This window comes from Anomaloglossus baeobatrachus, chromosome 2, assembly GCF_048569485.1.
Source record: "Anomaloglossus baeobatrachus isolate aAnoBae1 chromosome 2, aAnoBae1.hap1, whole genome shotgun sequence".
Taxonomy (NCBI): Eukaryota; Metazoa; Chordata; class Amphibia; order Anura; family Aromobatidae; genus Anomaloglossus; species Anomaloglossus baeobatrachus.
In genome coordinates this window covers 731,977,535-731,997,042 of record NC_134354.1, presented here as the reverse complement: position 1 = coordinate 731,997,042, position 19,508 = coordinate 731,977,535, and the positions used below count along the sequence as shown (strand labels likewise).

At 42.4% G+C, this 19,508-nt stretch overlaps 1 protein-coding gene across 1 annotated transcript in view; it reads left to right on the top strand.

Moving 5' to 3' along the window:
* SHISA2 (shisa family member 2) overlaps positions 1-18,337 on the top strand; it is a 45,898-nt gene extending 27,561 nt beyond the window's left edge. The window contains exon 2 of the mRNA XM_075337375.1: positions 10,516-18,337. Within this exon, the coding sequence (XP_075193490.1) occupies positions 10,516-11,069 (554 nt within the window). The 3' untranslated portion in view covers positions 11,070-18,337. The remainder of the gene's footprint in view (positions 1-10,515) is intronic.
* The last annotated feature ends 1,171 nt before the right edge of the window (positions 18,338-19,508 follow it).

Below are 19,508 nucleotides of genomic sequence, written 5' to 3'. Positions count from 1 at the left end.
TGACCTTTTGTGGCTTACCCTCCTTGTGGAGTGTGTCAATGACTGCCTTTGGACATCTGTCAAGCCAGCAGTCTTCCCCATGATTGTGTAGCCTACTGAACCAGACTAAGGGACCATTTTAAACGCTTAGTAAGCCTTTGCAGGTGTTTTGTGGTAATTATTCTATTTTTTTAAGATAATGACTTTTGGGTTTTCATTGGCTGTAAGCCATAATCAACAGTAACAGAAATAAACACTTGAAATACATGTACAATGACTCTATATAATATATGCGTTTCCCTTTTTGTATTGAATTATTGAAATAAATCAACTTTTTGATGATATTCTAATTTATTGAGATGCACTTGTACATCAAGTTTCCGATGGTGAGCTGATAACCCTTTTTTGTTCGAAACTTAGATCAGTTCAGGATAAGTACAGGCTTTTTAGGTTGACAATCTATATGTGGTTGAAAGATTAATAGTCATTTTAAAATCCAAGAACTTGCTTTTGAGTAAAACTTGTGTGAGGTTCCAGGTATTCGTTTGTACTGACTAAGCTTATTAGCGTGAACCTTTTGTGAAAAAAGTAAAGGAAAGACATCTGCATCTATCAAAGATCAGCCAAACATGTGGTTGTCAGCGGAAAGAATGCTTGTCACACCTACATAATTCAACGAGAGCAGCGAGCAGACTCCCATGTGGGACCTCCGAGCAGTCATCACGCTAACGCCCGGCACATTTAGAGGATAAACACTTTCAACATCTCACAATTTATTCAGATCTTGAAAGTTTTGGAGAATAAGTCCAAGACAAAAATGATTCTGCCGAGGAAGAACGGCCGGAGAAGAATAAATCCTGCTAGTAATCCCAGGTATTATAATGAAATGTGATGTAAAGTTCAAAACCTATATCACAAGTTATTCCAATCATCTTCAAGATCTAACCACAGATCTTCTGTGTATGAGGCTTGCGCGAACCCTTCTGTCTCTTCGTATAATCCCAGACTTGATGATGTTGAGATCGGGGCGCTGTGGGGCCGAATCATCACTTCCAGGACTCCTTGTTCTTTTTTATGCTGAAGATCATTAATGACATTGGCTGCATGTTTGAGGTCGTTATCCTGATGTAGAATAAATTTGGAGCCAATCAGACACCTCCCTGATGGTACTGGATGGTGGATAAGAATCTGCCTGTATTTCTCATCATTGAGGTCACCAAGGCTATGTGCGCACGTTGCGTAAATAAATGCAGTTACGCTGCGCTTTGTAGCGCAGTGTAACTGCATGCGTCCTGCGTCCCCTGCACAGTCTATGGAGATTGTGCAGGGGCTGTGCGCACGTGGCGTTTTAGAGCGCAGCGCTTCGGCTACTGCCGAACCGCTGCGTTCTAAGAAGTGACATGTCACTTCTTCCGTGCGCTTTGCCGGCAGCTCCTGCTCTGTCTAAGGCAGGAGCTGCAGGCAGAGCGCATGGAATCGGCTTTTTTTTTTTTCACTACGGACATTTCTGCACCGATTTAAAGCACACATGTGCTCTTCAGATCGCTGCAGAAATTTCTGCAGTGAAGTACGCAACGTGCGCACATAGCCTTAATCCTGACCAAGTTCTCACCTCCATTTTCTGAAATGCAACCCCAAACTTCCAAGGACTTGCACTGCTGCCTGCAGATACTCTTTATTGTGCTGCTCTCCAGCCCTTTGGAAAACAAACTGCCGTATTTTACAGCCAAAGTGAGCTTAGACAGAAAAGGGTTAAAATCTCCTGCATTGCATTGAGAATGATGAAGGAATCTGGATAAAATAATAAATGATTTTGATGTAAACTCGTTTAAAAATACAAACAGGCTTCTTCTTCAGGACAAATATGATTTGTCCTGAAGAAGAAGACAGATTCTGGCACTTTGCCTGCTAACTTCTCTAATGTCTTTAGTCAGCACAGGGAGATCCGGGCATTGACACCCAGACTAAGGCCAGAGTCACACTTGTGAGAGACTTGCGCGAGTCTCGCATCGCATCACCCGGCATGGCCGTGCACTCTCCTGACAGGAGCGGGTCGCTGCATGTATTTCTATGCAGCTGAGATGCTCTTGTCTGGAGGGCGGTAGGCCATGCCGGGTGATATGATGTGAGACTCGCAAAAGTCTCTCACAAGTGTGACTATCCTTAGGCAAGATAGCAAAACTTAATCTCTGCTGGGCTGCTTGTTAGTCTCTTTGATCACATGCTTTGGGGAAGCTAATCACATTCGCTTCCTTCCTATATATGCTTCATGGACTATTCTATTAATGCCAGCTATTGCTTATTTATACTGGTCTAGTGAGGTGTTTTGATCCACACTTACTGCTTGCTGTGCATTACTGCTGTGAGTGGTTGTTGGATTAACACTTGTCCTTTTGTTGTTGCCTTACTTCTCTTGCTTTTCTCCTAAAGCGGGCTTTACACGCTACGATATATCTAACGAGATGTCGGCAGGGTCACGTCGTAAGTGATGCACATCCGGCATCGTTAGTGATATCGTAGCGTGTGACAGCTATGAACGAGCAGAAATACTCACCTTCTCGTTCATCGTTGACACGTCGCTCAGTTTCAAAAAATCGAACGTCCTGTTGTTCATTGTTCCCGAGGCAGCACACATCGCTCCGTGTGACCCCCCGGGAATGATGAACTGCAGCTTACCTGCGTCCCGCCGGCAATGCTGAAGGAAGGAGGTGGGCGGGATGTTTACGTCCCGCTCATCTCCGCCCCTCCGCTTCTATTGGCCAGCCGCTGTGTGACGTCGCTGTGACGCCGAACGTCCCTCCCCCTTCAGGAAGTGGATGTTCGCCCACAGCGAGGTAATTTGGAAGGTAAGTACGTGTGATGGGGGGTTACAGCATTGTGCGACACAGGCAAGAAATTGCTCGTGACGCACAAACGATGGGGGCGGGTGCGATCGCAAATGCGATGGCACCGTTAATTGTAACGTGTAAAGCAGGCTTTAGTCTCTTACTGTTTATTCCTGTTAGTGTGCAGTGTGTCTGAGCTTTGGTTTTCCCCTGTCTGTCTTAATCTGTGTTTCCATCACACTCCAGTTCCTTCCTTCTCTGGTCAGGAGAATAGTAAGGCACGGGACTCGAGTCTGCACCTTCAGGGGTAATTAGGAGGTCAGGGATAGCATAGGGTCCCCCAGCGTGAGGGACAGTTTAGGAGCCCCCTGTCCCTCGCTATCCTGTGGTCACATCATTACATTCTGCACTCAATACCACATCCAAAAAAGTGATAAAAACTAAATGTGTGCACACAGCCTTAGGGTACGTGCCCACGATCAGTGTTTCCAGTGTTTTGGATTCAGAGTGTTTTTGCTGAATCCAAAACACTGCATTGTACAGTACAAGCACAGTGGATAGATTTTGTAGAAGTCCCATGCCCACTGTGCGTGTACTGCCCGCAGCGCAAACTGACTTGCTGTACGGCTTTCCGAATCACAGCATGTCATATCTTTGCTGCGGAGTCGCAAGCGTTCTCCACATCCACAGGAAGAACACAAGTGATAGACCACAGCGCCCCAATCGTGGGCACGAGCAGCTGCAGAGGAGACTCGCAGCCCCACATGTCAGGGCCCGCCGCGGGTCCTGATCGTGGGAACATACCCTTAGGCGGGCTTTGCACACTACGACATCGCAGGTGCGATGTCGGTGGGGTCAAATCGAAAGTGAGACACATCCGGCGTTGCAGTCGATATCGTAGTGTGCAAATCCTTTTTGATACGATTAACGAGCACAAAATCGTCGTTATCGTATCATCGGTGTAGGGTCTGACATTTCCATAATGCTGGTGCAGCGACAGGTACGATGTTGTTCCTCGTTCCTGCGGCAGCACACATCGCTGTGTGTGAAGCCGCTGGAGTGAGGAACATCTCCTACCTGCGTTCCAGCTGCAATGAGGAAGGACGGAGGTGGGCGGGATGTTTACATCCCGCTCATCTCCGCCTCTCCGCTGCTATTGGCCGCCTGCCGTATGACGCCGCACGACCCGCCCCCTTAGGAAGGAGGCGGGTCACCGGCCACAGTAACATCGCAGGGCAGGTGAGTGCATGTGAAGCTGCCGTAGCGATAATATTCGCTACGGCAGCAATTACAGGATATCGCAGCTGCGACGGGGGCGGGTACTATCTCGCTCGGCATCGCAAGCATCGGCTTGCGATGTCGCAGCGTGCAAAGTGCCCCTTAGAGGAATCGTATCAAATAAATAGCACCAGATTCCATGTGTAGAGAAGAGTAGATGTCTCACTCATTTTCTAGGATTTATCCTTCTAATGTGAATGGAATTAAGAAGAGAAGACAACCAGATGTTCTCCCCTCTCCTCACTGCTAGTAGGGGCCATCATCTACGATGATCTCTGCTCCTCTCAAGCTGTTGTGAAACTACAGCTTCTAGTATGTCTAGACATAGTACAGTGCTGCAGACCACTATGTACCGGTATTACCAATGCGCCTCATAATGAATGAATACTTACTGGTCATCAAATTTATTAGGCAGCAGATGTACAACTCGTCAATGAGAACATGCTGGGAGTTGTCATTTTACAAAAGCCACTGATCTTCTCAGTAGTCATTTACACATTAGTGCAGAAATGGAACCTTTTTCCTTCCCGTTACTTGATTCATTGCCTTTCCTGTGGCGACTGCTAATGAAAAAAATAGTTCAATAAGTGAAACGATTCCACCTGTGTAATGCACAGAATCCCCTAATCCTGTAATTACAGCCTCTGTGTCCGCAGGCTGCATTCATTTCACTCAATTAGTAGTAAGTTCGAGGCCAAAACAAAACATTGATTTACCTCGTAAGCTGCGCTAATCTCTCCATGTTGAATCTCCTTTTTTCCCCACTTATATAGATTATAGGATATTTCTTCTGATCAGTTTTTCAAGCGGAAACCTCTTTAGGAAAGGCGTTTTTTTTGTTGTTTTTTTTTCAGGCAAATGCTGCCTGGAAGCCTCCTAAAAAGCGCAAAAAAATTTACAAAAATAATGAACATATGCACAGCAGCATCAAAACAACCTGCTGTGCATATATTCCATAATTTTCAGCTTCTTTTATCCTCTTCAGTCTTCGAAAACGGCTGAAAGAAGTGAGCGTACCATTTTTCTTAAAGGGGTTGTCCACTACTAGGACAACCCCTTCTGATCCACATTTCCTCCAGGAAAAATAATAAAGACTAAACTCACCTCCTGTAGAGGCACCGTTTCCAGTGGTGCCGGGGCTCTCGTGACATCACAACACCACATGAGCCCCGGCAACGCATCGAATCAGCGCTGGCTTGTGTCTCCTAACCTTCTGCCTTCCCACCTTCAGACCAAACAAGTTAATCAACAGTAAGTGACTTTTCGGCTGCTACTCACTTCCTGTTCATTGCTCGTTTGGTCCGAAGGCGAGGAGAAAGAAGCCGACAACGATAGGACATTGGGCTCACATGACGTCACAACCCCACATGAGCCCCGGCACTACGAGCTGCAGTACAGCTGGAACAGCAGCGGTATAGTTTGTGAGTATAGGCTTTATTATTTAACCTGTGGGAAACGTAGAATCAGAAGGGTTTGTCATAGTAGTGGACAACCCCTTTAAGACTTACGCTCACTACTTTATATATAGTCAACAAAGAAAAGACATTGTCAGCAAAGCCACCATAAAAAGGACAAAAAAAAGGCCAAAGATGATGCATAGTAAAAAAAAAGACTGCACATACAGTTTTGGGATTTGTTTTGGAGGGTTTTTTCTTTTCCTGAAGCATTTCCTAAAGTGGTTTTGAAAAGTTTTGGAAGTGGTTTTTGTCAGCCTTACAACTTGTTTTTTAAGTAGAGTCTTGTTTTTGGTTTTTCAAGCAGAAGAATCTTTCTTTATGTATAAAATAGCACGCAGCTTGCATGCAGAAATCGCCTGAAGAATGATCAGGTCACTTTTTTTTATCAATATCTTGTGTTTGGAAACCTGAGATGGTTAAAAACAAAAAAAACAAAACAAACTCAAAACGGGTAAAATATGAACAGCAAGTCTTTACATTGCATTGTGTGTTCAATTTTTTTTAGCAATTCTTTAGTGCTTTTTTCAGGTGGGTTACCCTCCTGAAAAATGCATTTTGTGCACATACACTGAAGAGGTTTTGGAGGAGCATTTTGGAGCAGATTCTTAAAAAAAAATAATCAAAAACCTTTGTGAAATTTGTTCACGCAAGTCTTTTTTGCTTTTTTTTTTTTTTAAGCAAATCCTCTCCAAAATCCTTTAAAAAAAAAAGCTTCATAATACTTGAAAGACTCTTTTCAGTTAATTTCAATCCTAATCTTCTTTGCCTTTCATAACAGTATTTTTTCAAAACTTTTTCTGCTTCAGGATTTAAAAAATGACTGGTGGAAAAGAAAGAAAGTTCATGTCACTTCTTTGAATTGGATCCTGATGGAATCCACTCTAATCTAGGTAAAAAAAGTTGTAAAAATACTTATGGATAAAACTCTTTGAAAAAAATTGTTCAAAAACTCTTCAAAATTGCTTCAAAAGCTCCCAAAAAAGTAACATTTTCTGAAGCAATTTCCACTCGAAATGCTCAGCATTTTTCAATACCTGAAAAAAACTGTACATATCTTCCAATATCAATAGTGTGATCTATGTACTCCCAAGAATTATAGTAAAAAAAAAATCGCAGCATACTCTATTCTGTTCCGAGTATCAGATGAGACTTTCAAGTCTATGGATGCACACAAAAAATTGGAGGCCATACAATTGTAAAAAACAGACACGTGCACTCAGGACAGAAGGGTGAGATGACTGACGGCCAAATGATTTGCCAACAGACATCTAATCTGTATGGCGGCCTTAAGGCGGGCTTTGCACGCTGCGACATCGGTAACAATGTGTTACCGATGCTGCAGCGATAGTCCCGCCCCCGTCGCACGTGCAATAACTAGTGAAAGCTGCCGTAGCGATTATTATCGCTACGGCAGTTTTACACGCACATACCTGTCGTGCGACGTCCCTCTGGCCGGCGACCCGCCTCCTTCCTAAGGGGCGGGTCGTGCGGCGTCACAGCGACGTCACACGGCAGGCGGCCAATTGAAGTGGAGGGGCGGAGATGAGCAGGATGTAAACATCCCGGCCACCTCCGTCCTTCTCATTGCAGCCGGCGGCAGGTAAGGTGATGATCCTCGCTCCTGCGGCTTCACACACAGCGATGTGCGCTGCCGCAGGAGCGAGGAACAACATCGCACCTGTCGCTGCACCGGCATTATGGAAATGTCGGAGGCTGCAGCGATGATACGATAACGACGCTTTTGCGCTCGTTCATCGTATCAAAAAGGTTTTACACGTTGCGATATCGACTGCGACGCCGGATGTGCGTCACTTTCGATTTGACCTCATCGACATCGCACGTGCGATGTCGCAACGTGCAAAGCCGCCCTAATAGTTTTGGGTTTCTACTGTACGGCCCAGTGATGAGGAGTGTCACACTACACCAGAGGCTTAGATCAGATGGGAGAACCAAAGTGCAGATATGGTTTGACCCATCATTCATGACTCCTTGTCTCTAGTGCTTCCCATTATAGCTAGATCATTCTCCTGAGCTTCGATTAAATTTTTGATCAGGGCCCCCTCTCCTACCATTAGCCTTTTATAACACTAGTGTCTTCTTACGTGGTCTTTGAGGTCCCTCAGTTAACAGGACCTGTGGGTAACAGCCACCTCTGTACCATCTATAGTTACGAACCTGCTCCTATTTATGATGACTGACATGTTGGGATATGAAATTACAGTCCGTGGTTAGTTCATTGCATATGAATTTAACTATAAATTTCCTGCTACTTATTTACTGCGTTCATGCCGACGGAGATTACATTCCCTCACATGATAAGTGACATATGTCCTGCTGGCAGAATAGTGTTCCTCGCCTACAGATGGTGTAATGGAGTGATATAATAGTCTGGTAATTGGTTTAAGTTACCTTCAAGTAAGGCAGGTGCGATGTGGCCCATCACCAGACACCATGTACAACATGATCTGCCATCACTTGTTACTTGGCAGGTCTAAGCATGATATCATCTATTTATATACCAGACGATAGCATCATGATCAGCATTATGATTCTACTGGTACTTGATGTACTGTATTACTGTGTTTCTACGAAAATAAGACAGGGTCTTGTATTGATTTTTTGTTCCGAAAAAATGCTCTAGGGTTTATTTTCAGAGGATGTTTTATTTTTTCCATGAATAACAATCCACAATCTTGAACAAAAAAAAAATCTACTTTTATTCATATATAGTGTTAAGGCTGCTTTACATGCTTCAATTTCTCGTTAGATCGCATTTGCGATCACACCCGCCCCCATCGTTTGTGCGATATGGGCAATTTGTTGCACAAAGTCATAAACCCCTGTCACACGTACTTACCTTCCAAACGACCTCGCTGTTGGCGGCGAACATCCTCTTCCTGAAGGGGGAGGGACGTTCGGCGTCACCGCGACGTCACAGCGGCCAGCCAATAGTAGCGGAGGGGCGGAGATGACGTAAACATCCCGCCCACCTCCTTCCTTCTGCATTGCCAGCGGGACGCAGGTAAGCTGCAGTTCATCGTTCCCGGGTTGTCACACAGAGCGATGTGTGCTGCCACGGGAAAGATGAACAACCGGCGCAGAGAAGGAAGTGTGATATTTAGAAAATGAGCGACATGTCAACGAGCAACGATAAGGTGAGTATTTTTGCTCGTTAACAGACGCTCGTAGCTGTCACACACTACGATATGTCAAACTGTGCCGGATGTGCGGCACTTACGACGTGACCCTGACGACATATCGTTTGATATATCGTAGCGTGTAAAGCCCGCTTTACCACATTCTGGAACATCAGTTCTTTTAGAATCCTGCAATTTAGAGACCTTTGGTTAAATCATGGTCACATGACTGTGAAGTCACCAAAGGTCCTTAAACAATCTTAACCTCAGAATGAAAACCCTGGGGTCCCTAAGAGATTGGGATCCCTAAGAAATTGTTCAGTTTGACTATCTCTGCCAGTTCTGATTGAAACTAGAGCTTATTTTTGAAGTAGTGCTTATATTTCTCATACTCCACAGAACCCTGTTAAATCATGCAAGCGCCTATTTTTGGTGGTAGGTCTTGTTTTTGGGAAAAGATGGTATGTGAATAGCAGTACAGATCTTGTCATCACTTTTTGTTAATTATGTGCAATTATATAGATTAAGTGTGAAAGGTGGCGGTCCATTTACTGGGATTCCCCAGATGTCATGCACAGGTAACGCTCATGCTTAACCACTGCCCATGCTCGGGACATGCTCATGTTTAGTCACTTTCAGTTAGTCTAGTGTCACAGAACCGTTTTCCTCTCATCTGAGAAAATCTGCCCGATTATGCTAATCACACTCTGATTAGACTCTGATTAAAGTGTGATCCGATTTTCTTGGATGTGAAGATTGAAAAAAAAAAAATTTCACCACCTTCTCCATTCTGTCAGTCTGTAAAAATCAAATAAAAAAGATTGTTGCACTCTGAAATGCTAACCCCTGAATGTAAGAATATAAGAATGTGCATTACTACTTAAGGAAATCTAGGAAAATTGAGATATTTAACATACAAATATGGCGATCTATATTTGCCCAGTAGCCACGTCAAGGCATATCTCGTATATTGGGTACCTACTCTAACGCCTCTCTCTGGGTTAAAAACCTCCATGTGTATGGGCAAGTAGGAACCTGCTAGTAGAGAATAAAATCAGCTGTGGCTAATGGGGGAGGGATGCAAAGTCAGAGCATGATTTCATATTCTAGACAAAAAACTGACGGCACTCCGAACACGCAGTCTGAACATCTGCAAAACTGAACAAAAAAAGACAGTTGCACTCTGAAATGCTAAACCATTCAAACCACGAATGTAAGAATATAAGAATATGCATTACTGCTTAAGGAAATCTAGGAAATTGAGATATTTAGCATACAAATGTGGCCATTTCTATGTCTGCCCAGTAGCCGTGTCAAGGCATATCTCCTATACTTTTTTTAGTCTGTGAAAATCAGACCACACTCAGATGACATCTGAGTGTGGTCTGATTTTTTTCACCGACCCATTGACTTGCATGACCAAGTGTGATACGATTTATGTAGGCAAATTGTGCATGCTGCAGAAAACTAGGTCCAGAGAAAAAAATCTGACATGTGCACAACCCCTTTGGTCCCGTGCACACATTGAATGTTTAGTGAGTTTTTTGTAGCCAAAACAAGGAGTTGAAGGGTCAGAGGAAAAGTATAAAAGAAACACAGGCACCACTTCTGCATTTTTTACCCATTCCTGGTTTTGGCTACACATACTGAGAGAAAAAAACTCACCAAAACTCAATGTGTGCACGTGGCCTTACAGTGTAGGAGAGGTAATGAAACAGCTGATCTCTCTTATTTAGAAGGATTATAGACCCAGGGTTAGGACATCCTCCATCCATACTTTTATAAGATAAAACATTAAGCTTCTTTATTCTAAACCTGTTATTGTTATTTCTCTTTCAGTTCCCATCTATGTTCCATTCCTGATAGTCGGATCAGTATTTGTGGCGTTTATCATCTTGGGATCTTTGGTTGCTATTTGCTGTTGCCGCTGCCTAAGACCGAAGCAGGAACCCCAGCAGAGCAGAGCTCCGGGAAGCAATCGCCTTATGGAAACTATCCCTATGATATCAAGCGCCAGCACCTCACGCGGCTCTTCTTCTCGGCAGTCCAGCACAGCCACCAGCTCCAGCTCAAGTGCCAATTCGGGAGCAAGGGCTCCCCCAACTAGATCACAAACCAACTGCTGTCTGCCAGAAGGAGCCATGAATAACGTGTATGTGAACATGCCAACCAATTACTCAGTGTTAAACTGTCAACAAGCGACCCAAATGGTTCCACACCAAGGACAATATCTTCACCCCCAGTTTGTGGGATATGCTGTACCTCATGACTCTGTCCCCATGACCCCAATGCCACCTTTTTTAGATGGACTCCAAGGTGGATATAGACAGATGCAATCTCCGTACCCTCACAGTAACCCTGAACAGATGATGTACCCCGCAGTGACTGTTTAAGAGGAGCCAGAACCTACGAGTGAATGGACTCTGTGGGACATATTGCATTTTACAGGGCTTACAGACTACTTATGTCCACGCGAGCGACGTGGAATAACACTATTGTAAAATGCATGATGGTGACTACATTTTTTTTTTCTAAACAATTGTGCATATGCTTTTTATTTTATTTTGGGTGGGAAACGTATTACTATAAGTTGCCTGAGCCAATTACCCGCTCCACTTCACCAGGGAGAAGGTTCAGTATATTCTGGTATAGCAGGTATAGGGATAATTGTTTTTTTTTTCTTTTATTTGAAGTGTATAAAAAAAAAAGGTGACAATAACATGTTTATATTTAATATGAAATGACAATCATCCAGACAATCAAAAGCTGAGACAGTGCAATTACCCAATTCAGACCTGAATAAAAAAGGAGATAAATATAAAGATTGTTATTATTAAAAGTTAAGAGAAATTAAATGGCTTTGAAAGAAACCATGATTATAGTATCAAAAGGCCAGATATTTTCTTTCAAGAGAATCCATGGGTGTAACCATGGGAGATGGCAGCCGCACAAGGGCCTTGTTTACTAAAACCGTATGTGGTGCTCGGTATGTGGGGGCCTTATCACACATTTGATGCTAGGCCCAGGAGCTTCAATTTAGGGACACCATTCACAGTAGATATAAATCAGCCAAACCTAACGATATTTACAAGATTGTCCCACTATTCCCTTACTAATGATGTTGAGACAGAGAAGGATCCGGCCTGTTGAATTTCAGCAGCCATCTTTTTGCTCTGGAGATAAGCCTTTCCCTCAGTAGTGTGGGCTCTCTCGTAAAGGACCAGACGAGCCGAGAGTCCCTGTTTATTGAGATCTATCATTCGGCTGACAGAAGCCTAATGTATATGGGGGCCTTAACACCTCCAATTTCTGAATTTACTGATAAAGCATGTCATGTCCTAATTTGAGTGCCAGTATGTCCACCACAGAAAAACGTTTAGATCTAGAGGTTTGGACCTTAAGGGTACGTCCACAAGATCAGTAATAGCAGTGTAATGGATGATGTTAAATAAATCCCATGCCCACTATGCTTTTTTCCGCAGCTTACACTGACATGTAGCGCCACTTTCCAAGACACAGCATGTCAATTTATGCTGCGGAGATGCAAGTGTTCTCCTCAGGAAGAACACAAAGTCCACAGCGCCCCACACCCTGATTGTGGGCACATGCCACTGCGGTCTCCTGCGGAGGACACGCTGCAACCAGGACGCAGCATGTCCGGATTTTGTGCACCCACCCTTATGAGGCAAATGAGCAACATGTAAGAAATTTCCTTTATCTGGGCCAAGATTCAGTTTTCCGTTTTTGTCTCATACCTAAATACCCTGGCGGAATAGCTTACTATAGCTCCATCATTCTCACCTAATGGTGCATTTAGACATGAACATTTTGGTCTGTCAATGTACGATGAGGCTACGTTCCCACGATCAGGATCAGTTGAGTTTCCGACACTGCAGAATTTCTTCGTCATCTCCACACCTTAGTCTACTTGCGTTTTTTTCATTGCTTTTTTTGTGTGCATTTTTGACTTTGCATTTTTATCGCGTTTTTGACGCTGCATTTTTTTGTCTCTGTTTGGGGTGCTATGCTTTAAGTAATGCTGTTTTGTTTTTGAAACTCCCTGGCATTGACATCATTAGGTGCGGATTACATGCATTTTTGCTGCGTTTTTGCCATGTAAATGCACCAAAAATGCATTTGTGTCTTTTCCCCTACGGATTTTCCGCATCCTATACAAGAGTATGAGGAAAATCTGCACAGAAAACTGAGCGTTCCCTCAAGTGAAATTGACATTCTGCAGCTTGGAAAAACGCCCCATAGGTCACTTTACGCAGTGTAATAATAGAAGCGCAGTGGGCAGGAGATTTCTATTAATCCCATCCACTTTGCTTGCATTCTAAAATACAGCATTTTGGACACAGCAAAAAACACGTAGCTTCAAAAACGCGAGTAACAGTCATCGTGGGAATGTACCCTTAACGGGATTTGATATTCAAGTCCATCGGCGCTTTCTTACCAGACTTTTTATACATGCTGACGACCAATGATGGGGACAGACCAATCACTAATACAATAATTCTGTTTATTGTACATGTTATTGGCAGCGCTTATATCGTTCGCATGGGGCGATCTTTTGTTTGTTTATTTGGTGATCGCCGGCATATTCACATAGGCCAATAATCAGGACACTGTTCCTTCGATGATCATTTACTCTTGTAAATGAGCCATAACACAATGCACAGCCAGAGCCCCCACCTCAGCCATTCTTTGGCAGTAGTGAAAAAATACATACCTAGATCTTTAAATCCTTTCACTATGTGTTAGGGTGGTGACCAATGTTCAAATGTCGTAGGCCGGGTTTACTCTACATTGGGTTAAGTGACAACCAGTCGTCTACGTTTGCCAATTGGTGGTCAATCAGACAGATTAACCGCATTTCTAATGCAGACAGAATAATCGGTAATAGATCAGTAATAGATGGTTCTGTCATAGGGTGTCATTGTTCTCAGCAGCACAAGTCCTGTTTACACAATACGATGTGCTGCTGAGAATGATTTTTTTTAAGCAGGCTTAAAAATCATTTCTCTCAGTAAACGAGCGTTTTCCTCTTTAGTTGGGTGACCGTTAGCCTGTTTACACTGAACTATTATCAGGAACAAGCATTCCCAACTATTGTGCACTGTAAATACACCTATATCTTTACCAATACATATCTACTCTGCCTCAGGTTTGCTGTATGTTGGAGAAAAGAGAACAGTAGATCTTATAATGTCATAATTTGTTCTAAACGGAGTTCTTCAAATTATTAAGATCTTTGTCTCATGCCACCTTGACCCAATTTTTGGTCAGCATTAAGTGAAAAGATCCTAATACATGTATATTTGGCTGGCAGATCCCAACTCTCACATATACAGGAGAGCTCGCTTTGCCATCTTTTTCCTAATTTTCCTGCGTTCTTTATGAAAAAGCCATTGACAGACTTTTTCTGGCAGCGGCTTGTCTCTCTGCCATACAAAAGATTAAAATTAAGCCAGATCCTTCTTGCGTAGAGTTGGGAGTTCCTAATTCACTTAGGATGGACAGCCGGTCTTGCCGATATCTACAGGGTTGGCCAACTTTAGTCTAATGTGTTTGGGGGCCTTTAACGTCATGCTGTGTATGTTAGTAGATTAGTAGGCTGCATCTTTGCGTAATACAAGCAAATGGCTGACACCCCTGTGTACTTGCAGCATAATGCTACCAAAGCCTCAGGTCAGAGGATGAATGTAACTGACGGCCCATACAAGACGCCATATACAATAGCACAATATTGTCAGGGCTGAAGCTGCTTCTAAACTCTATAGTAAGTAGTTCAGTTTATCACATATGTTGCCGCCTATGTCCGACAAATTATATTTTAGAAAACCTTTAGCTTTAATACGTTTTATATTGGTTCCAATAGAATGTTTTTAAAAACTTAAATTATAAATTTTGTGGTGCGCGCATTAGAAAATGTACACTTTACATAATAAGACATTAATGCAGTACAGAAATATCCTATATCAGCTTTTATAGAACCAAAGGTCAACCAAATCGTGCATCATAAGAACATACACCATTTCTATAACTTATAGATATATGATTCTTGATCCATGTCATGACAGGCCTTGTATATACTAGGGATCAATATAACACTGAGGTTTTCATTGTGGACTTTACCTAAAAAAAAATGTTGGTAGCACTTGTCACAGAAGTGCCTTGTGGTTTGGTGAAGACTTTCAAAATCTACTGGTTTTCCAAAGGTTTGTATTAATACAAGATATTCATTGTGTTCAATATGGGTTGTTTTGTCATATGTGGGTAAATATCATTAGAGATGACTTCCATTGAGGTTCGGGTCAAGTCAAGGCCACAAATCCGACTGTGCCCTGTGAACCGAACTTCCAAAGGTTCCCTCATCGCTATACAGTGGGGAAAAAAAGTATTTAGTCAGCCACCAATTGTTAAAGTTCTCCCATTTAAAAAGATGAGATTTGCCTGTAATTCACATCATAGGTAGACGACAACTATGAGAGACAAAATGAGAAAACAAATCCAGAAAATCACCTTGTCTGATTTGGCAAGATTTTTTATAAGTATTTGGTCAATAACAAAAGTTCATCTCAATATTTTGTTCTATATCCTTTTTTGGCAATGACAGAGGTCAAACGTTTTCTGTAAGTCTTCACAAGGTTGGCACACACTGTTGGTGGTATGTTGGCCTATTCCCACATGCTGATCTTCTCTAGAGAAGTGATGTTTTGGGCCTGTCGCTGGGCAACACGGACTTACAACTCCCTCCAAAGGTTTTCTATGGGGTTGAGATCTGGAGAATGGCTAGACCACTCCAGGACCTTCATATGCTTCTTACGAAGCCACTCCTTCATTGCCCTGGCGGTTTGCTTGGGATCATTATCATGCTGAAAGACCCAGCCACGTGTCATCTTCAATGTCCTTGCTGATGCAAGGAGGTTTGCACTCAAAATCTCTCGATACATGGCCCCATTCATTCTTTCATGTATACGGATCAGTCATCCTGGTTCCTTTGAAGAGAAGCAGACATAAAATATGATGTTGCCACTCCCATGCTTCACAGTAGGTATGGTGTTCTTTGGATGCCACTCAGCAATCTGTCTCCACCAAATATGACGAGTTGTGTTTCTACCAAACAGTTCTACTTTGGTTTCATCAGACCATATGACATTCTCCCAATATTCTTCTGGATAATCCAAATGCTCTCTAGCAAATTTCAGACAGGCCTGGACATGTACTCGCTTAAGCAGGGTAACACGTCTGGAACTGCAGGATCCTAGGCGGCGTAGTGTGTTACTAATGGTGACCTTTGTTACGGTGGTCCCAGCTCTATGTATGTCATTTACTAGGTCCTCTCATGTGGTTCTGGGATTTTTGGTTCTCACTCTTCTTGTGATCATTTTGACCCCACGGGATGAAATCTTGCATGGAGCCCCAGATCGAGGGAGATTATCAGTGGTCTTGTATGTCTTCCATTTTCTTATTCTTGCTCCCACAGTTGAGTTCATCACACCAAGCTGCTTGCCTATTGCAGATTCATTCATCCCAGCCTGGTGCAGGGCTACAATTTTGTTTCTGGTGTCCTTCAACAGCTTTTTGGTGTTCACCATAGTGGAGCTTGGAGTGTGACTGTTTGAGGTACTCATAACAAATTCAAACAGGTGGCATAACTACAGGCAATGAGTGGAGGAGAGAGGAGCCTCTTAAAGAAGAAGTTACAGGTCTGCGAGAGACAGAAATCTTGCATATTTTTAAATAACTACTTATTTTCCACCATAATTTTCAAAAAATCTTGCCAAATCAGTTGTTATTTAATTTTGTCTCTCATAGTTGTGGTCTACCTATGATGTCAATTAACGGTCTCTCTCATCTTTTTAACTGGAAGAACTTGCACAACTGGTAGTTGACTAAATACTTTTTTTCCCCACTGTATATCATCATTCAGGATTGCATAAAAAAAGGAAGTAGACCCAGGAAAAATCCACCAAACCAGACATTTTTTAACTGTCTAAAAAACTTAACATTAATTTCATCCTTTAAAATCCTAGAAAAATGACAGTGTCAATAAGCAGTACTTATGCTAGACTACACGTTTCGGCTATTTGAGCCTTCATCTTGGTCAGATCATGATGAAGGCTCATATAGCCACAATGCAGAACACTACAGATTGGTGAGCTGGCCAAACTTTTTTTCTTATCATTCAGGATTGGTACGTTAGGGTACTAATTGGTGGCCATGAGATCAGATTGCGAAACATTGCCGATCCTCAACAGTGATTCAATATACAGTATATACAAGGTGAAATGCCACATAATGGAGGTCTTTCCTTCTCTTTTATTACAACTTCTCATTATTATAAATGCCCAGTGTGTACAAGGCCTTAAAATAATTTTAAAAAAGCCTTAATATTGGTGTCAACCAACTATACTAGCCATTTACAGATAGGGTCCTAACTTAAAAAATATGTTTTTAACCAGATTCCAGTTAAAGGTAAAAAAAAATATATTGGTTGCTCTATGTTCCAATATGGCTACTTTCATACATGATTTCTTTTTGCCTAACTTGTCCTGCTAGAGAAAAATATTCTGATTTTTTTATGGATTATTCATCCTCTCTCTAATCATTGAATACAATTATGGTTGGGTCATGTTTAGTCCATTAGTAGCAAAAAGCACTAGTAGGCAAGGGGTAGACATTATCGGCACATTAGAAAATTTCTAAAGCCAATGGGTCTTTTCTAGTAACCAGGCAAAAAGGACTTCCATAGACATTTGTCTAAAAATAATCCAAAAAAAGTTGTAATCCAGCAGAAAATCATTGATTACAACCTATGGTTGGATCATGTTTAGTCCATTAGTAACAAAAAGCACTAGTAGGCAAGTGGTAGACATTATCGGCACATTAGAAAATTTCTAAAGCCAATGGGTCTTTTCTAGTAACCAGGCAAAAAGGACTTCCATAGACATTTGTCTAAAAATAATCCAAAAAAGTTGTAATCCAGCAGAAAATCATTGATTAGGATCATGTTTAGTCCATTAGTAACAAAAAGCACTAGTAGGCAAGGGGTAGACATTATCGGCACATTAGAAAATTTCTAAAGCCAATAGGGCTTTTCAAGTAACCAGGCAAAAAGGACTTCCATAGACATTTGTCAAAAAAATAATCCAAAAAAAGTTGCAATCCAGCAGCAAATATTTAGGCTTATTAGCTACTTGGCTCACCAGCAATTCCTGAAACTTTATGTAGAGTTTTAACCAAAATTTATATTCACAGATTTCAAGTTTCTTTCTCTTGTATCTGTAGTTTTTGGGTGACCTATCTTAGCCAATATTGTAGACGTCATGGTAAAAACGCACCCATTGCACAAATTTGCTTTGGACAAGCTTTTCTGGTTCTTAATCAGGGGGTCAATCATTTGTATGTTGTAAACTGTAAAGAATAAAACTTAAGTTAAATTTGTAAAGGTTTTAAAAAAAATATTTTCCATTTATTGGGGTTTCCATGAATTGAAATAAAAATATGTGGTGTTTTGCACAATTTCTATGTGTAATGTATAATAGTGTAAAAGAAATATTCATGTTTGCCATCATTTTCTGAAAGGGCACTTTACTTAAAGTGTTTCTTAAAGTGAAGTAAAGTCTCGATTTTTAATAAATGTTTTATGGAGTGACATGTGGTTCTCTGCAGCTATTATTATAATCTTATTCTTTTCTTCCTTCTTAAGACAGATGTTCTTTGTAAGGGTTCTCGATTGATTAACTGGTCAAGGTGTGTCGAAATCCCGATACCTCCAGCAATCAAGTTTTAATTTTGGTTTTCAGTTTTCCATCAGCACCTCCACAGGAGAAATGAGGTATTACATAATTTGAACTGAACTAGCCGCACAGATGGAGGACCAAACATGCCAGGTCCTCAAGAATGAAAGAGGTCAATGAACACTAGCCAGCAACAAGGCACTCTGAAATATGGAGGCATTCCACTATTTTACTACTTACTCTATACAAGTAATAATGATGCCAGTTAGAGATTAGTGAATCGAATTGGAGTTGAATTTGAACACTTTGAGATTCAACTTGTGGTTTGCAGAAAAAAAAAACTTGTCTGGCACCATGTCCCACACAGCTGAAGCATCAGAGAACAAGCGTAATTTTGCATGGCCATGTGGGCCTCCCCATAATGGCCTGCAGCTATGACATATAGCATATTATTATATCTTGTACAGTGGTGGTCAGTATGCTGCTGTGCTGCCGGGCGTTTTGTGTGGACAGAAGACATGCAATCTCCTGCCTTCCAGATTCATCTGCCTGGACATCAGTGCCCAAACAACCAAGGACTCTGGCGTCCTGTGTTTAGCGCTCTGCTCTGGGGTGAGCTCAGTCACTACTCGGCTCCCCAGATTTTTCTCAACTGCTCACTCTCCTCTTCCCTTTCACTAGCCCTCCACTTCCCTGATAATAGTCCTTTGGTGACCCTGGTCCTCAGGATGTCAGGCTCGTCTCTCTCCCTACTCCTCTGTCCTTCCCCTCTCATCCTTCCCCCAGGCCAGAACTTATAGGGAAGCTCCCCTTAAAGTGGGTTTTAGAGCTCCCCATTCTGGTCTGGAGTTAGGAAAGTGTTGGTAGCTGGTACTACCTAGCGTCACAAACCCCCTTCTTGCTTCCAGGTATAACATCATCTCCTGTGAGGAGGACAGCACTACTGTGGCAACCGGACCACTGTGGTGGCACAGCAGCTCTTATGCTTTGCGGGTCCTTTCTTTCCTGTAGAGTGTAAGCTCTTATGCTCATCGGGGTCCTCTCTCTCTTGTAGAGTGTAAGTGTCGCGGGCGGAGGAGGGGACGC